The following is a 27,201-nucleotide window of genomic DNA, read 5'->3' on the forward strand; positions in this document are numbered from 1 at the left end:
ATCATGGAACACTATCTAAAACTAATGATGTAATGTATGGGGATTAACATAACAATAAAAAAAATTAAAAAAAAAAGAAATTTAAGAGGAGAGTCTAACCTATGCAAAGAACCTAGGCCCACTATTTTGCAGACTTTATAATATAGATACAATAAAGGACCATTGTCTAAAAAAAAAAAAAAAAATCTGTGCTATGCATAGCTATGAGTAAGCCAAGCTGATTCTACTTCACGAACATTCTTCTGACCATGAGAAGTACTGTATAGTTGGTGGGATTTGACACTTGGAACTTGGGGTGGAGGGATGAGCGAGGGGATAGAGAAGAAGCAGGGATAAAAAGCAGCTCATTGGGGTGGCAGAAGACTCAGAAAGAACCGAAGGGGTCTAACAGTCATAACAAAGCTCAAGACCACCCCAAATTCTGGAGGTCAAGCCAGAGTGTGGGGCAGAGGCACTCCACGGTGGTCAGAGAAGATCAGTAGAGAGGACTTTAGAGGGGAGGGCATTGGTTGGGGGAGAGAAATGGGTGGTCAAAGACAGACAGGACAGATGGGAGAAATTGAGGCCAGCATCTGATTTCTGGTTATAACTTGAGCTCTGCAAACAGGCTGGAAATCCCTTGAGCTGCGAGAGAGCGCCATGTAACAAGGTACAATCTAATTTGAGATCATTCAATTAATAACTGTGACTGAGGTCAGGGAACAAAACTCTGGGTATTGTGAGTAGTAGTACAGAAACAAGGTTAGGGGGGAAAATGCTGACAGCTGGAATGGTCTTCACTTAACGTTCCCATTGGACAACAGAGAAGCTGTGTGTCATAGAAGAAACAGCAAAGAAATGTGTTTGACACTCTACTAGCTCTATGTCCTGAGGAAAAGGACTCAGATTTTGGGGGGAAGGTGTGTGCTATTATTTTGTCATTTTGTAAGAAAAGGACAGTAATAAGAATTGTTAAGTGCCTTTAAGAGCTGGGAGGGCTAAATAGGTAATGTGCATTAAAAGATTTTGCAAAATTGATCTCTTAAGCATAACAGACACAGGACTGAGATAAGAACAAAAAAATGTAAACATCTGACACAGGAAATGCAAATAGTTAGGATATGAACTATCACTTAGCGGAAGTCTACAGTGCGCAGGTGAAACGCTAGATGCTTTGAAAACGTTCTCATTTACTCTTCGTTAATACCTTGAAACTTGAGTCTTATTAGCTCAATTGTATAGACGAGGCTCAGAGAGGTTAAGCAAATTGCCCGAGATCGTCTCTTAAAAAGATTTCCCCACTAGTGAGCTAAGTAACCAAGTAATAAAACTCTCCTAGAAACAATAGAAAAATAAATGGACAAGATCCTTGAATTTCACACATTTCAAGCATTTCATGGGTCTTACAAAAATTCAGCTGGGGAAACAGAACGGTCTTGACTGCAGCAAAAGGGCAATGAGTAGATTTTAAATCTAATCTGTCCCAGGACTCCAATGCCATAACCTTGGAAACGGTTCTAAGAAAAAAAAATTAAAGTGAATTCTTTTCTTGATGAGATCTCACTTTACAAGTAAAAAAAAAAAAAAGTACTCATTGATGAGTAAACGAGTCAATTTCTATTGCTTTTTGGTGATCTGTTAAGAATAAATAATAAAAGCCCTTGTTTACTTACCCAAAGGAGCCGTGTCCAGCTCCTTGGAGTAAAAAGTGGTATCACTGTCTCAAAACACAATCTAGGTCCCTTAATCCTGCCTCTTTTGATCTCAAAAGGTGGTAACATTCAGTTCGGAGATCACTCATCTGTAAATTGCATCACATTATCTCCGAGTTATTTAAGAAGCAAGCTCTGTTTGGTTTCAGGCATTTGAAGCTGCTAAAGGCAAGAAGAAGGGTTTGCCACATAGTTCCAAAGGTCTTCCTCTTAACGCAGCCGTCAGAGAAAGCAAAATGATCGAACCCATTGGGAACCAGTACATTGTAGCCAGGCCAGTGTATTCTGCAAATGCTTTTGGGGAGGAACATAAGAAGAAACAGAGACATCGTAAGACCTTCCTGGATCATCTCAATGTGTGTTGTAGGTAAGATATTTTTTAAGGTATTGGTATGAGGAATAAGTGAAGCACTTTCTTCTAACTTTCCAAGCTCTCCTTTCTGGCTTTAGCCCATCACCTTCAGGGTCTTCTTATCTTTGGTTTCCAAACCTCCTACTCCCTGCCAGAGCTGGAAAGGGAATCTCTAAAATGAACAGCATCTCAGCTCTCAACACAATCTTTCCATATCCGAGCATCAGAAATGAGGGTAGAGGAAAGTTCTCAACTGAAATGTTGTAAAATCCAAGCTGAGGATGACAGATAAGCTCTACTATGGCTAAAGAAAATCAGCATTTTCCTTAAAAAAAAAAAAGAAAAGAAAATCCTTTGGTAGTGACCGGGGGGGGGGGGGGGGGGCAGTCAATCTGGGTAAGGAGGCGAATGTTAGTGGGAAAGGTGGTGGTTCATTCTTGAATATAGTATCATCTTTACCAATTTTCCACTGCAATTAGGTGCCAAAGTTACAATTGGATATGACTTAACTGAGTGTGGCTTTCAATGTTTTCAGCTGTTCCACACAGAAGGCCAAGAAGATTGCCCTGTCTTTGTTCCCCATAGCATCTTGGTTACCAGCCTACCGGATAAAGGAATGGCTACTCAGTGACATTGTTTCTGGAATCAGCACGGGGCTCGTAGCTGTACTACAAGGTAACTTTTTTTAATTGAGAGGGAATTGATATGTCATAGAATTCATCCTTTCATGTATAAAATTCAGTGTTCTTTGCTATATTCCCAAGGTTGTGCAACCATCACCATGATCTAATTCCAGAACATTTTTACCACCAGCACCATTCCCAAACCCTCCTGTCCGTTAAGAGTCACTTTCCATTACATCCATCCATCTCCCTCGCAATGACTTTCTGTCTCTATTGATTTGCCAATTCTGGGCTTTTTTTTTTTTTAAGATTTTATTTATTCATTTGAGACACAGAGACACAGAGAGAGAAAGAGCACGAGCAGTGGGAGAGGCAGAGGGAGAGGAAGAAGCAGACTCCCCGCTGAGCCAGGAGCCCGAAGTGGGGCTCGATCCCAGGACCCTGGGATCATGACCTGAGCCGAAGGCAGATGCCTAACCATCTGAGCCACCCAGGCACCTCCAATTCTGGGCATTTCATATAAAACAGAATCACAGAATATGTGGTGCTTTGTGTCTGGTTTCTTCCACTTGGCATCATGTTTTCAAGGTTCATCCATGTTGTAGCATGGGAGGGTAATTCACCTCTATGCATGATGGCTAATATTCTATGGATGGATAGACCACTTTGTTGATCTGTTCATCTGTTGATGGACATTTGGGTTGTTTTCACTTTGTGGCTATTAGGAGTGATGTTGTTATGAACACTTGTGTATAAGTTCTCATGTGAACCTATGTTTCAGTTCTCTTGGGTATATACCTAGGAGTGTGATTGCTGTCACATGGTAACCCACTAGCAACATATAAGGGTTCAAATTTCTCCATATCCTTGTGAACATTTGTTATTATCTGCCTTCCTTATTTTAGCCATCCTCGTGAGTCTGAAATTATACCTCATTGTGGTTTTGATTTTGATTTCCCTGATGACTAATGATGTTGAACATCTTTTCATGTGCTCACTGGCAATTTGTATATCGTGGAGAAATGAATCTTTTGCACGTTTTAAAATTAGGTTCTTTTTCTTTTTCTTGTTGAGTTGTAAGAGTTCTTTATATATTCTGGATACTAGACCCTTATCCAAGATACGATTTGGAAATCATTTCTCCCATTCTGTGGGTTGTCATTTCACTTTCTTGCCAGTAACTTTTGAAGCACACATTTTTAAATTTTGATGGAGCTCAATTTATCTGTGTTTAATTTGGTTGCTTAGGCTGTAGGTGTCAGTTCTAAGAAACCATTGCCTAATCCAAGCTCATGAAAACTTATACCTATGTTTTCTTCTAAGAGTTTTGTAGTTTTAGCTCCTGCATTTACATCTTCAATCTATTTGAGTTAATAAAGTAACTGATTTTTCAGGTACAAATCTGAAACCCTTGAAGAACTTCAGGAGGACTTTTATGATTCCCCTTGCCTGAAATAAGGACCCTGATGCTTCTGTATTTACAGGTTTAGCATTTGCTCTGCTGGTCACTGTCCCCCCAGGCTATGGATTATATGCAGCCTTTTTCCCAATTCTGGTCTACTTTTTCTTGGGCACTTCTAAACACATATCTGTGGGTAAGTGAATTTGTGGGCTAATTAATGCTCCCATGGCTCTTTCTTTATTAACTCCATTAGCCACACACCATATCAATTCTACATTGTGCATGATCCCAGACAGCAGTCATAGTTCCTTGTAAGAACTGGGGCTGGGGGGTGGGGAAGAAGGGCAGAACAGCTGGTAGTCTTTTTATCCGCTGCATTGTGGTCGAAAGACGCCTGTGCTTTAGGGAGCCTATATTGACTACAGTGCATCCTCTGTTAATTAGGTCCATTTCCGGTTCTGAGCATGATGGTGGGAGCAGTCGTTGTGAAAGTAACCCCATCGAACAGTACAGCTGCTCCGGGAATCTGTAATAGCTCCATGAGTAACAGTTCCTCAACAGACGAGTATAAGTTGATGGTGGCTGCCACGGTCACCGTCCTTTCTGGAATCATTCAGGTGAGCGCTTTCTCATGTCATCGGCCCTCCCCGTGCTGCTTGTCCTCACTGGTACACATCTTTCTGTTCTGTCTCCTTCCCGCCACCCCTTCCTCACTCTTCCCTTGGCTTCCATTCCTCTCTCAGCGGCCCATAGGAAAGGAGAAGGGCTACTCCCTCCAACCGGAAGTGGAGGAGCAGATCCACATTGCAAAGATGAGTGAACGCGGGTCTAGAGAGAAGGGAAAATGGGAAGAGGGAGGCACCAGTGGTGAGGAGTGAAATGCTTAATTCAAGTACTAGTGACCCTGGCAGCTTTGGAACTTTCTTCTTTCCAATTCCTCAGGGACTGTAATCTAGCTGCAAGGATTTGGGGTTGAGCACTTTGAACTGTCTGTATCCAAGATTTCAGGAAAGCTGAAGAGGATCACGGAGGGGCTCAAGCCTCCCGCCCAAGCCACACCCCTGACTCCATTGCTGGTGAATAGTGAATAGTGAAAATGGCGTGGATTCAGGATGCTGGCTGAGTTTCTGATTAGTGAAATTATTGGCTAAGACCATTCTTTAAAGAAAGAGAAAGTGAGTTTAAACAAGGACATTAGTGGTGTGCCCAAATGACAGACAAACGGCCGATTCTTTTCTGAATCTAGCACCTTTGCATGTCCGCAGCTCTGGCTGCATTCTGGAGACACGAATGGAAAGGCAACCCAGGGATCCAACGAAGGAGAATCTGTCCATGCACATAACTGCAAAATACCGAGGCTTTGGGGGAATGAACAACTTTGGCCCCCAGTTAAAACTGAGCACTTCTGAGGTTCCGTACACAGTCGTGTACTTCTTACAAAAGTCAAGCAACTTGTTTGAGGGCATATGAATGGTTGCTCATCATGAATGCTGTAGCAGCCAGCAAGCCACTTAAAATTACATGGGAAAATTTATGAGGGCGGATGCTAGATAGGATTTTGCTATGAAAGATATATGGATGAGTCTTCTGAAGATATGGCACCTTAAAAGGGTGGGGGGGAGGAAAAAGCCTGGTACTTATTAGGGTATCCTAGACTTACATGCTCCACCTTGGGAGTAGGATGGGGTAAGGCGGGAGAGGGAGGAACTGAACCGGAGGTGTTCCGGGAGGCAAGGACACCTGCTTCTTCATTTGCATACAGGCGGAACCTTTACATTTGGAATCCTTTCCACTGCTGGTTCTCTAGTTGCTGAAGTGCACCTGTAACCGACACTACCAAAGGCCTTGCCCTTCTCTTTCCAGTTGCTCATGGGGGTCCTGCGTTTCGGATTCGTGGTGATCTATCTATCGGAGTCCCTCATCAGTGGCTTCACCACAGCTGCTGCAGTGCACGTCCTGGTTTCTCAGCTCAAATTCATGCTTCAGCTGAAGGTCCCAGCACACACTGATCCATTTTCAATTTTCAAAGTAAGTGGTCCTTTTGCCTCGAAAATATCAACATACATGAAATTTACTATCCTGTTTCTAGGAGAGGTTTCTTTCCGTGCCTTTGACACGGGGCTTCCCGACAACACCCAAGAAACCAACAGGTTGTGAAATTTAGTCACATTAAGAAAAAAATTAGTGGCCAAGGGAAGAACGCTAAATATCAAACCACATCTACCATCCAGCTAACGTGAACAACACAAATTAAGTACCATGTCTCTGAGATTTGACTCTTAAGTGTTATTTAAAAGAAAAAGAAATCTAAGTTCATTATTAAAGGTTTTAATCTTTTATCCCATGATTTAAAAATTTCCTCAAAATCTTCTTTTGAAAGAAATGTGCTGAGTGATAACGTTTCCCTAAGTTTAAAAAGCAAGTCTTGTTCTTTTTAAATGGAGGTTCTTCTGACTCTTTTACGCATCCCTGTTTATAAAGCAAAAGGAAATTAGCCAAGATGTAAATAGGACAGTGTGCATGGTGCTTCTAATTTGGAGTTCTCTCTTTTTGTCTTGCTGAGTCTAGCCAAAGGTTTGCCTGTTTTATTTATCTTTTCCCAAAACCAGCTCTTAGTTCTGCTGATCTTTTTTATTGTCCTTTTAGTCTCGATTTCATGTATTTCCACTCTGATCTTTGTTGTCTCCTTTCTTTTATGAATTTCGGGCTTATTGGTGCTTCTATCAAGACGGTATTCGGGAGCTGAGACAGAGTTTGCTCCATATCGGAACCAAAACTGTCACTCCCATCCAGGGCTAGTCTAGAAGTGGAGTGTTCGAGGAGCAATTTGGGATCCAGTTTGGGCCTGCTTGAGCTCTCCAGATCCCATGGAAAGGGAATCCAGCTGGTCTTAAAAATTAAGATCATGTACAATGCACCATTAGCCAAGAAACGAGTTTCCAAAAGTGACACAGTTAACTAAGAAATGTGAAGGGCCTTAACCTTAAAAAAAAAAAAAAAAAGCCAGGAATTAAGGGGATACATGCTAAGAAAACTATTGGGAAGGAGAGGTTATTCCCTGGATAGAAAATGATGCTGATTATAAAGTAATAACCCATAAGACCTAAGAGCAGAAGAGACCAGTTGTAAAAATGTGAAAAGTATCCAGGGAATTTTGACACCAGCCAAAGAGACTCCCAGCAATAATGCCACAAGCATCCCTCCATCAGTGTGGTGCCGATACTGTGCTGACTTACCCTCCTCATATCCCCCATGCTAGTGTCTACAATTACTCATTCATGGTTAACATGAGCAGAGCAAGAATCACTCTTCCACCCACGTCAGTCCTTCTTGCCTCAATGTTTTTTTAAGCTGTTTGGAAATAATCGAATATTGCATCCAAATTATATATTGATACAGCACTTGGGAAAGAAACAAAACAAATGAATAAACAAACAAAAAAGCAGAATCGGACCTATAAATACAGAGAAGAAGCTGATGGTTGCCCGAGGGGTGGGGGGTGGGGGTTTGGGCCAAGTGGGTGCAGGGAGATAGAGTCCAGTTATAGGATGAATATGTCACGGGGATAAAGGCACAGGGTAGGGATATAGTCAATGACATCGTAATAGAGATGCCGAATCACTGCTATACGCTGGAAACTAACATTGTGTTGTCAACCATACTCAAATTTAAAAAAAAAAGGTCATAAAAAAATTAAAAAGATTCTTAAAAAGGAAGAAAAAATATAGCACTTGGCTGTTTTTCGCTTTTATAATTTTAGGTGCTGAATTCCGTATTCACACAAATAAAGGACACTAATATTGCAGACCTTGTGACCTCCTTGATTATCCTACTGATTGTATTTGTGGTTAAAGAAATAAATCAGCGCTACAAAGCCAAACTTCCAGTGCCCATCCCAATTGAACTCATCATGGTAACTGATCGTCTTACGACTTTCTTTCATAATTCATTAGTCTCCTGTTTTTATGTCAAAAAGCTTCAGGAGGTTTTAGTGGGGCAGATGCCATCTCTGCAGTTTCTGGGTGCCAAATTTCGTATGGTTTTCTCTTCATTCCAAATTAATGACTTCCTTTTGTGATTTGGGGTCCATTCTCTCCGTGTGAGACAGGACTGCGCAGGGAGCAAGGCCTCAGAGAGGCTGGCCGACCCATCAGAGCTGCGGTTCTTCCCTCTGGTGGCTCAGGAGAATTGCCTCAGGACTTTGTTTTAAAAAGTAGCAAAGCCTGGGCTAGAGATTCTGATCTAAGAAGACTGTGAGTGATATCTCATATTTCTAACTTGGGCAATTTGCAACTTTGCAGACTGTGATCGCAACAGGTGTATCCTATGGCTTTGACTTCGAAAACAGGTTTAAGGTGGCTGTGGTTGGGGAGATGAACAGAGGGTAAGTGTGTCTTTTATGCTGGCCTCTCCACGCACTGACTAGAGAGGGAGCAGTGACTCGGGAGGACTGCAAGCAGTCATCCAGCGCAGAACCCTCCCTCCCTCATGGGAGGATGAGGAAAGTGCGCTACTCTCCTTCTAGGAAGGAGCCACAAAGGCTCTGCAGTTCTTAATTATCAGAAAGTCTGTCCTCGTGGAAGAACTCACAAACCAGATGAGCAGGGATTCACACGCAGGGAAAAGTGAAGCAGTCAAAGTAAAAAAAAAAAAGGCAAATCAAACCTGCTTCTCCTCATAAAAAGGAACCAAATGAAACCAGATTTCCTTGTCCAGAAATTACTATAAACAAAATGCAGTGTTTTGTTGGAGGTGACTAGAGCCAAGTTCTGACAGTTCAAAAGAGACCCAGAAGGAATACCTGAGCCCACTGCTTGAGCAATTCAGATAGGCACACTCTGTCCTTTCTCATGATCAAATTCAAAACAAGGCCAGAACAACACTGAACGCTGCGGAAGGTTGGGCGGTCCAGTTCATACAAGGACTTGGAAAATGCATTGATTGCATTGCCTTTATTGGATTGAGAAGAGAGATCCAGTTTTGTGCTTTCTTCTCTCTGCCCTCTGACCAGAGCATCAATTTCCTCAATTTGCTTACCAAGGACAGGTTGTGTTCCTGTTTAAAACAAACAAACAAAGACCTCCCTCCCTCCCCATGCTTAAGAGATATTTGAGAATTCCAGGAATCAGCATTTATATGCATTGTTGACTTTAAAATAACCAATTTTTTGAAAAAGCAAATACATGCAAAAATATTTTTATCACCAGATATTCATTTGTTACACTTAATGAATCTCAAGCACCATTTTTCATTTAAAAGATCTTTAAGTAGGAATTAGTCTGAAACTGAAAGGCTATTTCTGGGATTTCTCTCCACCCTGCAGCTTGCAAGTGATTACACTTTATTGAAAAGTCTTAGGAGACATAAACTACCTAGACAGATAGACATAAATAGGTAGATACAAAATTAAAGAGAACCTTGCCAGAAAGGATTTTGGAAGTAAAACATAAACTTGAGATCACTGAGTTACAATCTTCGAGACTTTTCTTTTCTTTTTTTTTAAATTTTTTTTTTAAGATTTTATTTATTTGCGAGAGAGAGAATGAGAGACAGAGAGCATGAGAGGGAGGAGGGTCAGAGGGAGAAGCAGACTCCCTGCTGAGCAGGGAGCCCGATGTGGGACTCGATCCCGGGGCTCCGGGATCATGACCTGAGCCGAAGGCAGTTGCTTAACCAACTGAGCCACCCAGGCGCCCCTTTTCGAGACTTTTCTTAGTAAAGAAATCTTGAATGTCAACGGATCTCTCTCCACAGTGTCTGCAGGGCGGGGGAAGGAGTAATTCACATTTATTAATCATTACACTCCACAGAGAGGCAGTGTAGCCTGGTAGACAAGCTCACCTGTTCTAGAGGCAGAGTGCCTAGGATTTACTTCTGAGTTACCTCTTGATTTGGGGCAAATAACTAAACTCTATGCCTCTGTGTCCTTGGCTCTAAAAATGGGGCTGAAAAAAGTAGCTATCACATTGGATTCTTGTGAGGATTAAGTGCGTCCATATGTGTGACATGCATGCTTAAGTGCCTGTCCTACAATGAGTGTTCCCACTGCTTTATTACTAATTTAGCACCTAAATTAGGTACTAGGCTCTTTATATGCTTTTTCCACTCCAATTTTTTCTGGGTGATGATTGAGTGGGCATTTTATTTTTTTTAAGACTTTATTTATTTATTTGAGAGACATAGCGTGCACTCGCATGCAAGAGACCATGAGCAGGAGAGAGGGGTAGAGGGAGAGGGAGAAGCAGGCTTCCCGCTGAGCAAGAAGCATGATATGGGGCTCGATCCCAGGACCCTGGGATCATGACCTGAGCCGAAGGCAGACGCTTAACCGACTGAGCTACCCAGGCGCCCTCAGTGGGTATTTTAAATTTCTGATGATCACCAATAGAATATAACAGGAAAATAATGATTATTAATTATCATTAATCTGCTGTTAAGAAGTATGACACCTTGGAAATGATTTTAAGAAGTCACACACACGGGCTGAAGGAAAGTGCTCATTGAAACAGTCAAGGAGACATGGAGGATATATTCAGATCAGAGGGATCGTATGATAATAGCTAATAGGCACTTCATACTTTACAGTGTGTAAATAGTATTCATGTTCATTATTTTATGTGACACTCCCCCCTCACAAAAATTATGAAGAAAAAAAAACATGTGTGATTATTCTCCCTTTACAAAGGAGGAAACTGGCTTGGGGCAGGGAAGCAGAGCCAGGAAATGAATCCCAGTTTTCAGACTGTAAATCTCCATCACACCACTCTGTCTCTGGTATTTAGAGGCTAGGACAAAAGAATACTAGCAGGCTTCTGGTTACTGTGGTATAAAAAGCAAATTTCAATTGTATAGTCAATTTGGGATTTATTTTTGGAAAAACAACATTCCAGGCTAACGTTCTGATTCATGGTAGCTGCAGAATACCTCGTATACCTCACGGTACTTCTTCAAAACTAAGGCTGTAAATGTATGAACACAGATATTCATCAAACATGAACAGCAATTGAGAAAGAGTTGAATGAATCCAATAAACTCACTTCCAATAAGATTTAGGTCAGAAACACATGTTGGCAGGAAGGAAGTGAGCATTTCAGTCAGTGGATGTGGACTCGGAGATACTTGGACCTTTTATAACACAGTTAGCGAATACCATTTGACTGTTCTGAAGTCGTGAGGTACAAACACAGAAGGGTCTTCTCCGAGTTGAACATTTCCCTGACACCGCGTGACTATGAATGCCCTTCCCCGTCAGGGCCACACTTGTCTCCAGCTGTGGAACCCAGGGCAGAGTCCAAGGCCCATCTGTTTGCTAAGGGTTTTTCATGGAAGGTATTGTTATCGATGGAGGGAAGACTTTCTCGCTTCTCTTGTCTTTAATTGTGTTTGCTTAAAGACCTTCATCCATGGTAACTATTGGAGGGATTGTGGATGATGCTTTTCAATCCAGTGTAACAATACAGGTGGGATCTAAGACATTTTGCAGGAAGCTTATAGGGACAGAAGTGTATGTTATAATGCGCTATACTAGCAAAATATCAGATGTGCCACTGTCATGGGACTGGATTTACATTCTGGTATCAAATTCAGGCAACATTGCTTTTCAACAATAAGATAACAGATTCCAAAGTTTGCAGCGGTGCTAAATTCTTGCTGGTCACACTTCAAAGTGAGACCAAACTCAGCCTAGATTGCATTCACTTGTTGGATTTGCCCAACAATTATTGACCACCTGATGTTCACCACGAAGAATGCTCGGTCTTGGTCATAGAACAATGAAGTAGTCACAGTCCCTGCTCTGTGCCTGGGGAGAGAGTTGGGGGGAGGGGACGGGAGGGGTAAGGAAGGGAGGCATCCAGGGCTGGAGAAGCTCAGAGAATCTCACCTAACCCTGACCTTGTGGTGAGAGAAGACTTTCTGGAAGGAGGGATGGGGATGAGGGGAATAGTTCAGGCAGAAGGAACAGCAAATTAGAAGCTTCCAAGGTGAAAGTACAGATGATGCCTTTGAGAAACAAACAAACAAAAGCTTGGTATGGCTGGAGCATAAATTCTGGGAAATGATAGTGATTGAGCAGGAGTGGGGGTGGGGAAGGGCCTTGCAGGGAATGTGGCTTTTCCTGAGGGCAAGTGAATGCCATTGAAGGTTTATTAGCAGGTTGGTGACATTCAAACTCGCTCCATTTCCTTTTCAGATTTCAGCCCCCCATCGCACCCGACATGCAGATTTTCCAAGAGACCCTCGGGGATAGCTTCGGCATTGCGATCGTTGGCTTTATGGTGGCCTTCTCCGTGGCCAGCGTCTATTCCCTCAAATATGATTATCCGATCGATGGCAATCAGGTAAGTTTACGACCTGTGCTGGGTCTCTTTAGGCAACTTTAAGTAATATTGTGTGGACATCGTACGACCAGTGCCATTTCTGAAAAGGATTCCTCTTTGTTCTCCTGCCAGGAGTTAATAGCCTTGGGATTGAGTAACATATTCACTGGATCATTCAAAGGCTTCGCTGCGAGTACCGCCCTCTCCAGATCCGCGGTTCAGGAGAGCACTGGGGGCAAGACACAGGTAGTTGGGGGTCTTTACTGTGAGGGCCATCCTGGCGTTGGGGCCAGCGACTCCAAGCCGGGGGGGGGGGGGGCGGGTGTGTCGATTTTGCGATGAGTATCTTTTGGTCTTTACAGATCGCTGGGATTCTCTCTGCTATCATCGTGCTGATTGTCATTTTAGCCCTTGGATTTCTTCTGGAGCCACTACAAAAGGTATCACTAGTCTCTCTTTGGGTTCTCTCTCTCTCTCTCTCTCTCTCTCTGCTTTGGGCAATGATGAATCAACGACCCTGGTTCTTCCACTCTGGAAGTGCAAACTAGACAGGAAAATGAGGGAACTGAAAATTCTCGAGTACCCTTCCTAGCCAATAGTCTGGGGCCAAAAATCTGTATTTTTCCCCCTGGCAGCATTTTATGAATGCTAGGAATGCAAATGCCCCAACTCCCTTATCTGCTCCACTCTCCACATGCTTGTGAGCCCCAAAAATAATTAATGTTTAGACGGAACGACGCCCAGGCGCTTCAGCCTCGACGTGGCTTGACGGACGGAAGTGAAGATTTCCTTAAAGGTTGACGTCATCAGGGCCTCTATCAAGTTCAGAGAGTGGTGCTACCAGCCACACAACCCGTTCTTACAGATCCACCCTGCAGCTCCCAGGGTTTGGGCCAACTTCAAGACCAACACTATCAGATTGCAGCCACACACAGACCTCACACCGTCACCGTCTTGCTCCTTGGCCCATCTCTCCTGAACTGTGATTTTTGAGGGTTTGGGTTCATGCTTTGTTAAACGGCTGCAGCCCCCAGATTAAAGAAATAACAGCAGACCCTGGAAAAGAAAGGATCTCTAGGAAACCGGACAATGGTAAATACCTTGTTCTTTGTGGAGGTGATGTAATTTTGAGATACTCCACGGAGCACTGGCTCTCAAGTTCTGGAGACCTACTTCTAATCCGGGCTCTGCCTCTTTTTCTCTGTGTACTTTTAATCAAATTACTTAACCTCTCTGAAACTTACATTTTCCATTTGTAAAAATAGGGAGGGAAACAGTACCCGCCTCACAGAGTTGTTGCGAAAACTAAATGAAATATTGCACATTAAGGACTTAGCCCAGGGCCCGGCATGGAACAAGCACTAAATATATGTAGCCATTAATATTAAGATTATTATTGTATTGTTATTATTCTACGAACATGATACTACACTTCTCACTACAAAGGACATAGAGATAGGACACAAGCCCGCAGTATTTTTTAGTTGATATCTAGGCCTTTTTCCTTGTTGGTTGGTAGCTGGAAAGTGAATCTGGTCCCAGGTTTCTAGACTAACAGTGTGGTCATCCCAAAGAGCCTCACTGACCAAATCTGTCATCAAGCAATGCAGAGTACTCTCTGCCAAGAATATGCATTCTCCATAAGCTAACCTACTGATTTCCAAAGGAATGGCATCGAAGGAATCATGAAGTCACCACCAAAGAAATAGAAGAACGTCTATCTCAGTAAAAATAAGTGCACATGCAACCCCCCTATTAGAGAATTCTGCCCTATCGTTCCTCTTCCCAAGGGTACACTTGGGCTCTACATCGCCCATGCTGAGTTGGAGAACCTTGGGAAGTAATTGCCAGTTAAATCCTATCTCTCTCACGAATAAAGCACACCCGGGGACATTGTCCGTGATCTGAGTCAAAGCCTCTTCGACAAAGGATCCATGTGATGAGTTCTGCTTAGACCATTGTATCTGCAATATCTGTTTGACCGGAATAGCTGGTTTGTTTCTTTTTATCATGTGAACTATGCAAAATAACCCACAATAATAGCTAATGATAAATGTCTCCTGGGTGCTGATTAAGCATTAGCAGTTCTCAGCATTTTTTAAAAGATTTTATTTATTTGAGAGAGAGAGAGAGCAAGAGTGGGAGGCACAGAGGGAGAGGGAGAGAGAGAATCTCAAGCCACTCCCTGTTGAGCGTGGAGTCCGACGCCTGGCTTGATCCGAGGACCCTGAGATCATGCCCTGAGCTGAAACCAAGAGTCGGACGCTTAACCCTACTGCGCCACCCAGGTGCCCCAGTTCTTAGCATTTTATATTTAATCCTTTACATCAACTGCAGTATGGAGATCTGGTTCCTGATAAAATTATCCCCCTTTTCCTTTCTATGGCTCCTCAGTGCTCTGTAATCTTTACTTTTTAAAGGGCTGTCTTGTGTCTATATTGCAATGAAAAATTTTAAAAAACTGTTGCTCCGTGGAATACTGACCAGGTGAGAAAACAATGCCTAATGAAAAGAGAAGGGGTTTGCCTCTTCTGCAAGCAGCACCTGACCTGCTTTACACTCAGGTCCCCCAACAGAGGAGGCGCCGTGTGCAGAGTCCTGTGCACGCCTCACCCAGCCACCACGGCAGGGACATCTTATGTTAGCTATAGTATGTGATCAACACCAGGATAGGGACACTGGAACCGTACTGTCAACTAGATTACAGACTCTACTCAGTTTTCAGCATTTTGTAACTGGCGTTCATTTGTGAACCATTGTTTAACCAGCTAACCATTGCTGAACTGGCAATTTCCTTTTCAATGTCACACTCAGCCCGGAGTCTGCTTGAGATTCTCTCCCTCTGCCCCACCCCCACTCACGTGCATGCACTCTCTCTCAAATAAATAAATGAAACCTTTTTAAAAAAATGGTTGAATGCTGATCATCCTCAAAGGTTTGAATTATGATTCTCGGTACCCCAAGTTCCCCAAGATTTTTTTTTTTAACAAAGAGCAACCCCTTCTCCCCAGCTCCAATAAATAAACACACATTAGACTGTCTCTGATTGGGAAAAATTTATTTCAGGCATCAGTCTTAAGATCTGCCTGTCTCTGTCCCAAGGTACAGGCCAGTAAGTGCTTTCCTCTACCCATAGCCTGGCACTGTCACTGCGGTGGGGAAAAAGTCATGCCTGGGAACGGGTCAGAGTCCCAGGTCTGGTGTGTCTTGCACGGCACTATACACTGGGAAAGGGTGTGTTCTGGGCTAGGCTTTGAGGCCCTTTAAAGGACACACTTATCTACAACCTTCACCTTTGCTTCTGTATGACTTATTTGATTATCTTTAAGTACATCTGCTGTTTATGTTTTTTGCAGTCTGTCCTGGCGGCTTTAGCACTTGGGAACTTGAAGGGAATGCTGATGCAGTTCACAGAGATACGAAGACTCTGGCGAAAGGATAAGTATGATTGTGTGAGTAGAGGGAGTGATATTTGAGAGACAGAGAAATCAGGACAACATGCTAATGCTGATGTGAAATGCACATTCATATTATAAACCAAGTGAAATTTGGTTTCTATATTATCTATTCAAATAATCTGAGTTTATTTCATTTGCTATTTTTTTAAAAGATTTATTTATTTGTTTGAGAGAGAGCGCATGTGCTCATGTGCACGTCGGGGGAGGGGCAAAGGGAGAGGGAGAGAATCTCGGTGGACTCGCGCTGAGTGGGGATCCCGACTGGGGGCACCATCTCATGACCATGATGTCCCCGTTTGGAGTGGGACCAAGAGTCTGAGGCTTAACCAATGGTGCCACCCAGGCGCCCCTTTATTTGCTATTTTTAAACTGCATACTCTAATGATCCTTCTCTGGGATTTGAATTTAAAAAAAGGAGCCACTTGCAAGTAGGCGATGCTCCATGAAACACTAGTAGGATATGGTTGCTTCTGTTCTTCATTACATCAGATGTTTGTTTCCAGAGAATCTGTGAAGAGTTTAAATTCTGAACATTCCTTTTGGAAATAGCCTATAAAGGAGCCCCTTGCTCTTGACATGCCCTGCTATGAGACGCAGAGTCCATAATTTTACCAGGATCAAAGTCTGGGGCATAAAAACGTTGTTAACATATCCTATGGTACTTAACAAGCATAAAGCAATCAGCTATACTTGGTTTACTTTTGTTCCTGGTAGATAATTGTTGGGGATTTTAACACCCTTTTGACATGCTAAAATCCTTGTACAGATAGTAGCCATTTATTAAATCAGCAGACCACCAGAAAAAAAAAATCAGTAGAAGCCCTGCTGATTAATTTGCTGATTTTAACCAACAACTGCTGGCTCTGCGGTTTTAACTGTGCCAGATAGACTCAATTATTTCCTTAACTGGGTCAGGGATGGGATTAGAAATGAACACACTCTCGGGGCGCCTAGGTGGCTCAGTTGGTTAAGCGTCTGCCTTTGTCTCAGGTCATGATCCCAGGGTCCTAGGAGTCAGCCCTGCGTCGGACTCTGCTCAGTGGGGAGTCTGCTTCTCCCTCTGCCTGCCGTTCCCTGCTTGTCCTCTCTCTCTCTCTCAAATAAATAAATAAAAATCTTTAATTAAAAAAAAAAGAAATGACCTCTCGAGGCAGGTCCCTTGTCCTGTACACTTCCAACCTCTGCTTTGGCTCTAGAAGTTCATGCTTTCTCAAAGCTCTGGACCTAAGACACTGCAGTTGAGTCAGAGTAAATTGTTGTGCATGTGTCGCCCTCTTTTTACAGCTAATTTGGATCATGACCTTCATCTTTGCCATTGTCCTGGGACTCGGTTTAGGCCTTGCTGCTAGCGTGGCGTTTCAGCTCCTGACCATTGTATTCAGGACCCAATTGTGAGTGTGCATCGTGCTCTGCATCCTTGCAGACTTGGACATGCCTGTGGGAGGGGGTAAAACTTGTCACTGATTAAGGGGAAAGTAGTTTAGTTGACAGGCATGCATATCTATCGAGACTGGCTGGTCTGTTCTTCTCACATTGCCCCCTCAAGGCCTGAAGGGCCATAGACATGCCCTGACCTCAGAGCATCCCCAGCCCAGGTCTCACCAGCTACTGGTCTGTTCCCTGCTTTGCCACCAATTCAGAGAAATCATATAAACTGCAGAGTCTGTTTGCCCAGCCGGAAACTGGGAGCATTAGCCTCTGAGCAGGTGTCATGTCTTTGCCATAGACTTGCCAGACACGGAAATGGGTTCCAGAGAAGATTGTGGGATTCTCCATGTCTAGTGGAGGGCTGTTCCTTTTTACGGGTTGCTAGATTGTACTCCCATCTAAAAACAGGGGGCTGGACTAGAGAACTTCTCAAAGGCCCCTGTCATCTGAAAAGTCCACAAAAACTAGTTGGCATTCCTGATTCTTAACATCCAGTCCAAATATCTTCCTGATTCTTAAATCTCTGCCATATAATGTCACCACCATGTGGTCACTCAGCCTATATTGGATGACATGGTGTGATGGAGAAATAGGCTTTTTGGTTGCTCAGGAGTTCTAGAACAGAAGGTGGGGTGGTTAAAGTTAATCCCTGGCTGATGGAATACATTTATGTTGAAATGTTCCTGCCCTCTCTGATTCCATTAAGTTTTCGTTCATTTATCAGGGACCCATCAATCAGAGAGACAGACTGAGCGGTTGTAGGCAACACACGGTGCTTCTCCATGCCCTCGTCTGTACAACTGGGTCACTGAATCGATTTCACTGAATAACTGTGATATTTGGAACCCAAACAGCAAAAGCATATGGGAGCACTTTGTAAGATGGAAGGTGGTAAATGGGAGGCGCTGTTCTAGGCTGTTCTAGGAGGGGTGGAAGTATAGGTAAAACGAGGTGTTTGCCCTCCAGGGTGTCTAATGGCATGATGATTCCCCAGCCCTTTATATTTTGAAAGTGAGCCTGCTCATAGTCCTGATATGCTAGGGGAAGTCAGTGTTAGCCTTAAGGACCTAACAAACACGCACGAGTGATTCACTTGGTGTCGATTTTTCCCTACAGTCCAAAATGCAGCACTCTGGCTAACGTCGGAAGGAGCAACATCTACAAGAATAAGAAAGATTACTTGGATGTAAGGAAGATCCGTTTTTTACTTTGACTTGCTGAAAGATATTAATATGAGTCCAGTGGGCTCATCTCATACTACTTCTCTGCCCTACAGATGCATGAGCCGGAAGGGGTGAAGATCTTCAGGTGTCCAGCCCCCATCTACTTTGCAAACATTCAGTTCTTTAAACAGAAACTTATCGATGCTGTAAGGTTTGAAGTTGTTATTTTTTGGGGGGGGGGTAATTCCACTGAATATCTAGGAATGAAATGTTTGCTCTGTAACCAGAGGGTGATTGATTTCACATATGTTGAAGCTGGATTGTGTTCGTGTTTTTCTGTCCCGTGTTCTAGAGCAGGCGAAACTACCTGGTAAGGGGTCTATTAATATGTTGGGAAATAAGGCCCTTTGGATGAGGTTCAATACAGACTAATTTTTTTTTTAAAGATTTTATTTATTTATTTGACGGAGAGAGCGAGAGATCACAAGCAGGGGGAGCAGCAGAGGGAGAGGGAGGAGCAGACTCTCCGCTGAACAGGGAGCCCGATGTGGGGCTCGATCCTAGGACCCTGGGATCATGACCTGAGCCAAAGGCAGACGCTTAACCAACTGAGTCACCCAGGCGCCCCCAGAGTCACCTTTTATCAAATCCTGCTGTGGAGTGAAAGGACTTACCACAAGATTTGGGGCTGCTGGGTTTTTAGCAGAGGGTATCCTACAGATTTGCTTTGGGCGTCAATTTCAGAAACAACAAGAGAGTACTTACTATTTGACTCTCATTGAATATATTCAGGATAGCAAGTGAATATTTGGAATATGATTGGCAATGAATAAATATAACATTAATGAGTATTTAACACCAAATGACAGCTGAGTGTCCCTGATGGACTGAAGAGAAGATGACAAAGAAGCAGTTTTTAAGGTCAAGAAACAAAAGCTCAGCACTTATTCTCGAATTTGCCTTTTGGTCTGCCCTGTCCTTTGCATACCCATCCTGCCTTCAACCCTATTATTCTTAGTTTGGCATGCATCAGATATTTTTCTACCCAGCTATTTTTTTTCAAAAATGGTATTATATTGCTTATATGGCTTTACATACTGTGCTTTTCACTTAATCTGGTATCTTCCATCTAACTACATTTTTTTTTTGTCAAGGATTTTTTTTCATTATTACATAATGTGATTCTCCTTACTTATGACTCTGGAACAAAATATTTTGCCACAGCAAGACCACATTTGTTTTGAAAAGGAGAAAATGAAGGTTGCCATCTGGTCTAATACTAAAATTATAAACCAAAATCATGTAATAATAAATACTATAAAATACAATCATATAAAGTTTAGTAGAATGAAAATGATATAGAAGCAGAGTACTAATTAAATGCCACCATATCCAACAAGTAGAAAGTAAATAAAGTCCCCTCAGAGTTGCACAGGCCAAAAACACACACTGATTTAAGGAGAGTTTAGGCCCATTGATGGGTAATTTACAGACGAACCCTGGGTGGCACAGAGGTTTTTGAATGTTGGTAAGAGCACACAGGCTGAGCAGACCAAAGCTGTTGACACAAAGCCATCGCTGCCATTGTTTGAACCACTTCTACATTTTATTACACATACCTTTATCATGTGCCCCGAGCCCGGCCCATCCCACTTAAAGTTATTAGAATTCTGCTGTAGAATACTCAGCAGCATCATTTTCCGCATTCTTGTAAGATAGCAATGGATTTTTCAGGTTGGCTTCAATCCACTACAAATTCTACGCAAGCGCAACAAAGCTTTGAAAAAAATCCGGAAGCTGCAGAAGAAAGGCCTGTTGCAAGTGACACCTGTAAGTTCCTTTCTTTCTTTCTTTCTTTTTTTAATGGGAAAAAGTATGTTTTTATTTTTAACCACAAGTGAGTTATTTCAATATGCACTAATTCCTGGAACCAACAAAACCTTTTTTTTTTTTTTTAAAGATTTATTTATTTATTTATTTGAGAGAGCGAGAATGAGAGAGAGAGCACATGAGAGGGGGGAGGGTCAGAGGGAGAAGCAGGCTCCCCGCTGAGCAGGGAGCCCGATGCGGGACTCGATCCCAGGACTCCAGGATCATGACCTGAACTGAAGGCAGATGCTTAACCAACTGCGCCACCCAGGTGCCCCTGGAACCAACAAAACCTTAGCCTGGCGTGGACTGTGTATACGTCTGACAATTTCTATGACCAAATTATAGCATTTTTGGCAAAAAACCTCTAGGCCTCCTTAGTTTTTCCTAAGGGCCTCTTTAGTCCTGTGAGACTGATTATTTCCTGGGCATGAAACCAGTGAATTTCTTGACCACATTTCTGGGTATTATAGCTAAAAGCGTATAAAATGTAGTTCCAGGTGTTGGTTCCATTCTTTTAAGTGAAATGCCAGATAAACAAGGTACATCATATGTCAGTTAATGTTGTTTTTTTAAATGGCATCTTTAAAATTTTTGTTTTCCTGGGAAAATGTTGATTCTCCAAAGAAAAGGGCTTGACCTAACTTTGAATCTGTGCTTCAGACACTCACTGGTTATTTTTGACATATGCACTATTTCTCTTGGTCAGAGTTATCATGCATATTTATTGTCTTCTCTTGCAGAAAGGATTTATATATACCAGTGATGGCTTTAAAGATTCCAACGACGAGATGGACAACAACGAGATAGAAGAACTGGATCAGCCGATCAACACCACCGACCTGCCCTTCCAGATAGACTGGAACACCGATTTTCCTCTCAACATTAGTGTCCCCAAAATCAGCCTGCATAGCCTTATTCTTGACTTTTCAGCAGTGTCGTTTCTTGACATTTCTTCAATGAGGGGGCTCAAAATGGTAATTACTTTCTTTCTTAATGAACACAACCAATCAGTGGCCAAAGGAAAAAAGTTATATTTGTGGAAAGATGCTCCTTTAGATCATACACACTTAAGTAGAAGTAAATCGTAATCTTAGGATAGTCCATGCAGACAGTGGGAATGGGGGGGGATGTGTTCAGTGAGCTCTTTAAAAGAGCATTTCCCAGGAGGCTGGCTTCTAATTTTGAAGACAACCACACCCATATTTCTAATGTATGCTGAACTTGCCACTACACAACTATGCCCACACTCCTACCAAATTCCAGTCCTGCAGGACCTTCAGATCCTTGTGGGCACTGTATCTAAATTGTCCTGAAATACTGAATATTTGGGAAGGTCTTGGACAAAAGTGGAATAGTGGATCCTTTTGTTTTGTCTTTATCTATTATAAGCTGATGAAATTTCAGTTGGCTGTATAAAATCTGTTCTCCAGGCCCCATCACCGCCCCCTGCCAAAAAAGTAGCTATGTGAAAGAATCAATATCACGTGTGATTTAAAAATAGGACTAAAATCTTCAGGTTGTACTCTGTTTTCTTTCCATGGTTCTGTCAGCATTTCTAAAATAAATTGGTTTCCAACAGAGATGCAGAAAGAGACGTAAAGAAAATTTAAGAAATTCCACATTTACCCCTCTTTTTCTGGGGTTTTCACAGGTATCTTCCTACATAAGAACTGAGCTAAGATAAGATCTATTAAATATGGGTGAACTGGATACAAAATTAGAAAATCGAATCAATTTCGTTTCCTTCAGACTTTTTAAAAAATCTTAACATCACAGAACTCTCAAAACTGCTTGCTTTTTCTTTTCTTTCTCTGTTTTTGCATTTGTTTTAGCTTTGGAGAAAAAACTACACACACACACACATACATACACACACACACAATTTGGTCTTGGTCCCAGCAGTATAGCACAAAGGACAGGGACTTTGCCTTATGTTTCTTTAAAGCCCTTATTCTTAGTTCAGTGCCTATTAGAGGTTCGGTGTTTATTGAAGATGACAATGGTTTTAATGATCATCTAAAATAATCCATAGTATAAGCTGCTCTTCTTACCTTATATGACCTCACTCACATCACTACTGGTATTTATTCTTAGCCTAGGACCTGGAAAACAAATCAAGATTCAGTGGTGTTAATACAGCCAGTCACTGTGGATAGGAATAAGGAACAAATTTATAAGCCACAGGGTTTTGGTTTTTTCTATTTCTATGTGGCTAGAAAGCTCAGGTCAAGGTCATCCCATGAAGGAAATGGTTTTCAAATTAAATCAGAACCCATCTTGTGAGTGGAAACAGATTTCCCATCATACTTCCCACAGGAATGATCATTTTTAACTTCTCTCTGAAGAGGAGCGTTCTTTCCTTTGGATTTATTTCCTATTGTCACAGAGCCTCTTGTTAGCTTTAGTGTCTCTTTACACTGTTATCTCTTTTCAAAATGTAAAAGGTTCTCTAAGCAACACAACACTCATAAGGCATAATTATGACCATTTTCTTTATGTTTCTGACAAGTAAAACTGTTCCCTAAGGAAGATCTACTTTCTTTTTAACAGATTCTGCAAGAATTTATCAGGATCAACGTAGATGTGTATATTGTTGGAAGTGATGGTAAGTTGTTTTTATGTTCTGACAATCACTTCAGGCTCACGGCCAACTCTCAATGTAGACGGCCTCTCCAAAGTCTAGGTCTTGTTTATGATCACCAAGAAGGTGCCAAACCAACAGAAATCCCTAAGGAAATAGCATCTTTATGTTTTAGTTGTATTGATGTGTAATTAAATTAACTTTACAATTTGAAACCTAATTTTCATAAGCAGCAAAAGAGTGAATATGCAACCATTTTTAACTCTGATCTTCCTGAAAAGGTAGGCTTGTTTTCTCTCTTCCTCACCTCCCTAGATTCCTCAGCCCATAATACAGTATCTTAGGGGAAAGCATTTTAGGGAGAGGGGACAGGTGCACATTTCCTGAGGGAGGCATGAAATTGGCATCTTTGGTTTTTCCTCTCCACTGGCTCCTCCCCGTAAAATCTACAGACATATTCTAGTTTGGAGGCTTCCTTATCATTAAAACTATTCTGTTGATCTCAGTAACCCTTTAATCTGCTAAACAATTGTAATCCTTCCCCATCATCTCAGATCTTTTTGAAAGTGTCCCATCCTACTGCCTCTGCTGCCCAGCATCCCTCTCTTAGTCTTTAAGATCATCACCTTCCTTCCCATCGCACGCCACCCACCTCCATCCTGGGTTCTGGTGACCACCGGGCGCTCCTCTCTCCTCCTCCATCCCTCACGACTAAGTCTGGTCAGTATTGAAAGCTTGCCTGTGACCAGGGGGTGTGTCTCCATATCCATGCTTTTGTACCTTCTCTTCTTCCATCTTTCTCCAAACCCTCCTCAGGAGTTCTTTTAATATGATCTGCTTGGCCAGGTTTTCCCAGACACCCATCAAGAGGAAGCCATCTTTCCTTTCTCTGAATTTCCATAGCACATGATCTGTACCTCTCTTACTCATTCAGCAAAAACGAGGACCTACTATGTGCTGGCCATTATTTTAAGAGCTAAGAAAACATGAAAGAAAAAAAAATTGGATTGCTTCTTGCCTTTATTCTTCTACGGCACTTTTCCTTTCATTACTGTAGGTATATAGGCATGTTCTATTTTCCTTGAGGGTGAGTTTCATACGTCTAATTTATCTCTTGATCCTTCATATTACTCAGCCAGGCTCTGCACACGGTACCCATGAGATCTGTACAAGCAAGTGTGGTTAGTGCCTACAAGAAGGGGGTTCCACAAAGATAACTGGCGGGGTCATGTGGGGTGCCGAGGAAGGTGTTTTCTGAAAGCACATGGCAGCTTTAGGAAAATGTACTACAGTAAGTAACTGGTAAATAATAGGTCCAGCAATCCAGAACCAGAGCATATCACTGGTCTATGAGCATATGTCCTATTTTGGCAGAATCCCAATTTTGTATAAGCCACATTTGCTGCTCTAATCATTAGCCAGGGAGATTAACTCACTAGGCTCTTGCCTAAAGGAAAATGGATCGGTTTTCTTCTGAGAAGTACTAAAAGTTTTCCTCATCTGAATCTTTTCCTTCTTTCTTTTTACATTAGGGCAGGAAATGTGTTCTTTTATTAGAAAGATATCCTTTTGTTCCAGAAAACACCAAACTAATGGTACACTGGTATCGTACCATTGCGATCCCCGAATACCGGACCAAACATCAGTGAACTGCACATTTGCAAATGGAAATGCAAATCTCCAGTCTCAAGAAGAAACCTTCAGCGAAACAATTAATTCTTCCTGTTATCCTTTCTTTGCCTCTCTTCAGATGATTTCATTGAGAAGCTTGTACAGTGTGAATTTTTTGATGATGAAGTCAAGGACTCAATCTTTTTCTTAACAATCCACGATGCTGTCTTGCACATTTGGATGAAGAAGGACTACAATGCTTCAAAGTTTATTCCCAGTCAGGTACCAGCTCTTTAGTGACTTTCACATTTATATAAAAACCATCTGTGCTTAAATTCTCCTTTCTTTTTCAACATTTAAAAAAAATATATTCCTAATCCATGATTCCATTCTGGTTTTCTCAGGAAAAAGAAATGAAATTTGATTTTACCATAAATACAAATGGAGGATTACGTAATCGGGAATGTCAGGTAAGATTCTTCAACACGTTTAGGTTTATCTAGACATCACAACAAAAAACTGAAAAGCAGTGAGGCCTCTTCCAGCATGCTGCAGAAAGTCCAGCCCTTGTTTGAGCCTCTGGGCCTCTTCCCTAGAAAATGAAAGCAATGCCAGTTTTCATAGGGACTTTGAGGGAAAATAAACTCAGACCAGTACAAAAAAAGGATAGAAAATAGTGATACTAGGTCTCTATTAATGCAATATTGAGCATATATGTAGAGAGATCTCTTTATGTTTTCAAAGTATTACAACCAACATCTTATTCTACTCTTAGTAATCCATGAGGTGGAGAAGGTATGGCTATTTCCACTTACAGATGAATTAGTGATGGCAGTGAGAAGTTAATACACACTTCCTGCCTCCCAGGAGCAAGGGAAAGTCCCCAGCACAGAGCCTAGCCCAGCAATGAAAGTGAAGTTCCTCTCCTTCCTTACCAGAAAGATTTGCCAAGTTCATTTAACTGGATAGTTCTATTTCATTTTAGAACATTCATTTCTAGAATATTCAGTCCTTTAAGGGAATGCCTCCAGTTTGGGAAAAGCAGAATCACAAATCAAATTGGGTATCTGCTATAGGTCAGGTACATGGTAGGTGCATTACATTCATGATCTCATCCTTACAACAATATGCAAAGAAGATATCTTCTTTTCATAAATGAGGAAATTAGAAAGGGCTCAGAGAGCTTAACTAATTTACTTAAGGTCACACACCAAAGTGACAGCAACAGGATTTGAAGCAAGATCTGTCTGATGCCAAGCCCTGGGCTCTATTCACTATGCTACAGTGGCTCTATCCTTTGGTGAAAGACTAATGGAATTAGGGATCCTGAGAAAGAATCTAATGATTGCCTTTAAGTATGGGAGGTGGCTAATGGTATTTCTGTTATTTGAAGAAAGGTTTAAAAAGAAAAGAAAAAAGAGATTTAGATTAGAAATGAAGAAGTATATAGCATAAGATAACCCTAAGCCCTTATTAAAAGTTATGCCAAATAGGAAAAGTTCAATGAAAAAGCCATTCCAGAAGTTAGCTAGGCCTGAGTGGGCACACATTCTCAAAAAACACCAGTCATGTTTCCAACCAGACATGTTTCCCACGGCTGGATTCTAGAGAAACCCACAGGGGGCACCTTGCCTGAGGCCCTATAAGGACAGCATTACTAGAAATCCTCTCCCCAGCCGTTGGTTTCAGAACTGTCACCAAGTTGGAAAGGATAAAGTGTAGAACCAGAACTTATACCTAATGTGTCAAATCAAAGCTTCAGAACCAACCGTCTAACAGAATGTAGTCAGGACCATCCTGTACCTGTTTCCCCATATTAAGACAAAAAAAATGAACAACAACAAAAATGTGACGCCAACTCCTCACTACATGACTTAGAGGAAGATACATCAGGCCACCAGGGGTGATTCACGTAAAGGCTGAAGGTGCCCGGGCAGCACACAGAGCCGCTCGGAGCTTGCGTGGCCTCTGGCACAGTTGTGAAGGGGTGTATTGCTCCAACCACTGTAGTGTCATTTTGATTAAGTTAAATTAGGCCTTTGAAAGATACACTTACATCACAACATGGTATCACATGGGTCTATGTTAACCAAGTAGCAGTGGAAGGTATGTGATCATTAAAATTCAAGACGAAAAATTTGTGGATGACTCTGGTAAATTCTAGGTATAATTTTAACAAGATGGACCACATTTGCTCTTTTTAACTACAAGATAGGATTATTGAAAGGGACAGTACTTAACAAATCTTTTAAGACAAGAACTTTCTATCTTCTTCCAGGTACCAGTTGAAACAAAATTCTAATCAAAATATAATTCAGACGGATCCTCACCTGTCATATAAAGAACAACTTTATACCCAGGAAGTTATTGATAAGTTCATACATTGTATGAAGAATACTTTTACTTGACAGAATTATGTTTCAAATTTTGGAACAAGATTGTTCTAGCATGGTATATTTTTCACATGTCTAGTATAAAATTGTGTAAATACTCTTAATTTTATATCTTGTAGGTTTATCAGAGGCAGAAAATGTTTTGTTTATACATATTTTTATAGCACTGACAGATTCCCATCCAAGTCATGACCTTCATGCATAGGTTTTGCAGTGTATTTACACCACTGCTTTGAATCTTGTAATTTATACAGTTCATATGGATATATTTCCATTTTAAAAAATCCCATTGTACAGTGGACATGTCTT

At 41.8% G+C, this 27,201-nt stretch overlaps 1 protein-coding gene across 1 annotated transcript; it reads left to right on the top strand.

Moving 5' to 3' along the window:
- Positions 1 to 1,927: 1,927 nt before the first annotated feature.
- Positions 1,928 to 26,801, top strand: SLC26A3 (solute carrier family 26 member 3). Its single transcript, XM_036084032.2, has 20 exons — positions 1,928 to 2,058; positions 2,579 to 2,718; positions 4,151 to 4,261; positions 4,513 to 4,685; positions 5,932 to 6,096; positions 7,829 to 7,981; positions 8,370 to 8,452; positions 12,260 to 12,407; positions 12,519 to 12,632; positions 12,749 to 12,826; positions 15,743 to 15,838; positions 17,129 to 17,235; positions 18,389 to 18,458; positions 18,549 to 18,641; positions 20,170 to 20,265; positions 21,048 to 21,281; positions 22,858 to 22,912; positions 24,639 to 24,781; positions 24,904 to 24,969; positions 26,778 to 26,801. The coding sequence occupies exons 1-20, from the start codon at positions 1,928 to 1,930 to the stop codon at positions 26,799 to 26,801; spliced, it is 2,280 nt and encodes a 759-aa protein (XP_035939925.1).
- Positions 26,802 to 27,201: the final 400 nt, after the last annotated feature.

Source organism: Halichoerus grypus, chromosome 12 (genome assembly GCF_964656455.1).
Source record: "Halichoerus grypus chromosome 12, mHalGry1.hap1.1, whole genome shotgun sequence".
Classification (NCBI taxonomy): Eukaryota; Metazoa; Chordata; class Mammalia; order Carnivora; family Phocidae; genus Halichoerus; species Halichoerus grypus.